Here is a 3,098-nt window from a genome sequence, read left to right as displayed (position 1 = left end):
TGAGCCTGTCTCATTGTTTGTCTCACCACCATTTCCCAAACAGACATGGCTCTTCTGTAGCAAAACCCCCAGTTTTTTTTTTATTGCATTCACTCCCCTTCCCCAACCATTTCTGACTTTTTCTCTCCCTTTCTATTACTTATAGATAAGTATAAGTAAGCTAAGATGTAGGATAAGCTTTAAACATTTTTATTTAGGTGGCAAGTTTTTGGTTTTGGACACTCACTGTTTTAACTCCAGCAACTTTTTAAAAAGAGAAAAGAAGGAATGACAATAAATACAGCAGAAAAAGTATTAAATAGAAGGCTGCACAAATTACGGGCGTGGCATTTGTTTCAGATGTTACATTTAGCTAAAAGAGCAGGTATAACTATTGTGATACATAAATTGCTTCTCAAGTAAAGAACATGATCTTAAGGAACCACGCACTTATAGGAAAATTTATGCTTTATAAACTTGTAGGGAGACCTAGGTGATGAAAATACTGAGTTTTTCTGGATATATACTTATTAGTTTATATCGTCAAAAATAAGTTTTTACTACTAAGCACAACCTTCACAGTTAGCTCTATAATGATTGGAAGGTAAAGCTTCTTAAACCAAAAAAGAAATTGAATAATGTTTTGTGGGGTTTTTTGTATTGTTTTTGCTTTTTTTAATTCTCCAGAATAACTCATTAGTTAAGCCCACATGGTTAACTATCTTTTAAAGCAGGCTGCAATTCCATGATCCTGTAAAGGCTTATGCACTGATTTCAGTGGAACTATTTCTAATGCTGAAATGAAGTATAGCCATGAGCCTTTGCAAGATTGGGGCTGAAGTGCTGCTTAGGACCACATATTATGGGAAAAGTCACTTCTACTCTATGCTGACACACAATGAGCCTCACTAATTGTTCCTATTACAATGTAAAATTCTGCACAGTTAATTTTATAAACTCAAAAATTAATTTCTGCAGCTGATGGCCACATTATATTCTCTTTCTCTTTCTCTCCCCTTTTATCTTAGTTATGGATGTACAGGCATTTGAAAGGCTTTTGGGACCTTGTATGGAAATTATGAAAAGAAACATTGCAAACTATGAGGAGCAGCTAGTTGCTCTATTTGGAACAAACATGGACATTGCTGATCCCAGTGCATGAACTAAAGTGTGGACCAACAAGATCTGTTGTGAGAAAATAGCACAGTAGTGGTTAGTCCACTGATAAAGTCTCTCTTCCTGTAGATGCCAAGCATTTTCTGTAACTTTAGGGTTGGGAATTTTTTTTGTTTTGTCACACTACAATGGATAGATTGGCAAGCAAAATAGGGATTTATTAACCTCTGGGCCTGATTTCCAGGATGGCTTAGCACTAGCTGTTCAGTTTGAATTGAGAGGAGCTGTAGCAATACAGCACCTTGGAAAATCAGGTCCTTTAACACAGATTTAAGAAATCCACATGTGGTGAATTTATTAAACCAGCTTTTCATCTACAGAATGGTTAAGATTTTTTTGGAAGACTGTTGGTTTGATTGTGATATGTTGAAAGTATTAGTGCACACACAACGTTCAAAGTATTCATAATATAGAAGATACACAGTGGATGTTCATGTCTGCTTATTAAAACTGTCATGATACTATGCTGTATTTATGACAGATGTATAGAAAAGGAATACCACAAACCTACTCATACAATAAAGCATGACAGTACATTTTATGTAAAGTTCATGACCTGTCTGATTTTAACATTTTTTTGATTTGTTAAAAGTCCTCTTTTTTAATATGCCGCATTTCAGTAAGCCTGTTAGGAAGGTATTGTAATATCTTATGCAATTTAGAGGACTTGTATATTTTTACAATAAATTGCATTTTTTATTTGCTATACACACACACACAAACACACACACACACCCTCTCTCCACTTTTGAGGAAGCTCATAAGTTAATTGTGATGCAAGTATATTCTTTAAAAGCAAAAGCCAAAAGATTTTGCCTAGGCATAGGTAATTATCACTCTCTACTTAATCATGCATATATAACAAGCATTGGTTTCCTTCCAATTTCTTGTTTTATATTTTATGCATTTTGTCTTTCCCCCATGTGTTTTGTACTCTAGTCTTGATCTACCTTTTGGGACCTCACTTTTATTTTTCTCTGTCAAATCTTTCCCCTGTTTCAAATCAAGTGATTTCTGCACATCTCTCTTCTTAGATTTAGACATAGTAGGTATGACAGATAAAGTGAATTGATGTTGAAAGCTTTGCTAAACTGAGCACGCCCTTGGAAATCCTTACTAGCAAAAACAAAAAAGGATTTGAATCTGAAAGATCAGTAATTGGAAAGACTGCTTTATACATGTTTGGAAAGCAGGTTGTTAAAACTGACAAATTCTGCGTTTGTCTATGAAAACCAAAAATACTATTATTTCAGCAGTAGTAGCATGGAGTAACTGTTTGCTCTGGCTGAGACTGAGGAGAGAGATTATCATTTTAATTAAAACAGGATATGCAGCTAATTGCTCACTAATAAAAGTCTGACTGGAACTATCAGACAGTCCTGTTTTGCTGTTACATACTGTCCCGTCTTTTGCTCTACATGGAAAGTTAGCACTCAGAAAAACAAGTTGAAGCAGTTTCGCCAAGACAGAACCTGAAGAATTTTGGCAAGGTTGCTTGTATCCTGTTTTCAGCAAATGAGTAACAACATTTTTCCTTCTCAGACAAAGACTCTTCTCATATGATGTATTTGTGTATGTTGATGTAATAATATATCCTGCAGTTAGAGTGAACTATTACAACAGTTTATACAATAATTTTTGAAAATGAAACTATGATTATATAATGCTATTACCAATACATTATTTATATCATACACTATGGTATAAATTATCAATGAACATTGTTAACAAAAATACAATCTAAGCAAATTTACAAAGGTCAGGGTTTTTTTTACATTGAACCCTTGTATTAATAGTTACACATACCACGTAATTTGCCTTTATATTTTTTATTTATGAAGGAGGGGAAAGCAGCCAATTAGAAGGAAACATCAGGTTATCCAAATTGCCCAAAATACTACATTATTCTGTAGGCAGACAAGGTTCTTCGGGTGAATCTGATA

General features: G+C 34.2%; 1 protein-coding gene across 2 annotated transcripts in view; it reads left to right on the top strand.

Moving 5' to 3' along the window:
• PRKAR2B (protein kinase cAMP-dependent type II regulatory subunit beta) overlaps positions 1–2,591 on the top strand; it is a 228,105-nt gene extending 225,514 nt beyond the window's left edge. For both annotated transcript variants that reach the window (XM_019509416.1, XM_019509417.1), the window contains one exon: positions 1,008–2,591. In XM_019509416.1, coding sequence (XP_019364961.1) covers positions 1,008–1,141 — 134 coding nt within the window. In that variant the 3' untranslated portion in view covers positions 1,142–2,591. The remainder of the gene's footprint in view (positions 1–1,007) is intronic.
• Positions 2,592–3,098: the final 507 nt, after the last annotated feature.

The sequence above is a fragment of the Gavialis gangeticus genome, unplaced genomic scaffold (assembly GCF_001723915.1).
Source record: "Gavialis gangeticus isolate Ggan-Ray unplaced genomic scaffold, GavGan_comp1, whole genome shotgun sequence".
Taxonomy (NCBI): Eukaryota; Metazoa; Chordata; order Crocodylia; family Gavialidae; genus Gavialis; species Gavialis gangeticus.
The sequence above is the reverse complement of the archived record's forward strand: the minus strand, read 5'-3'. Positions and strand labels throughout refer to the sequence as shown.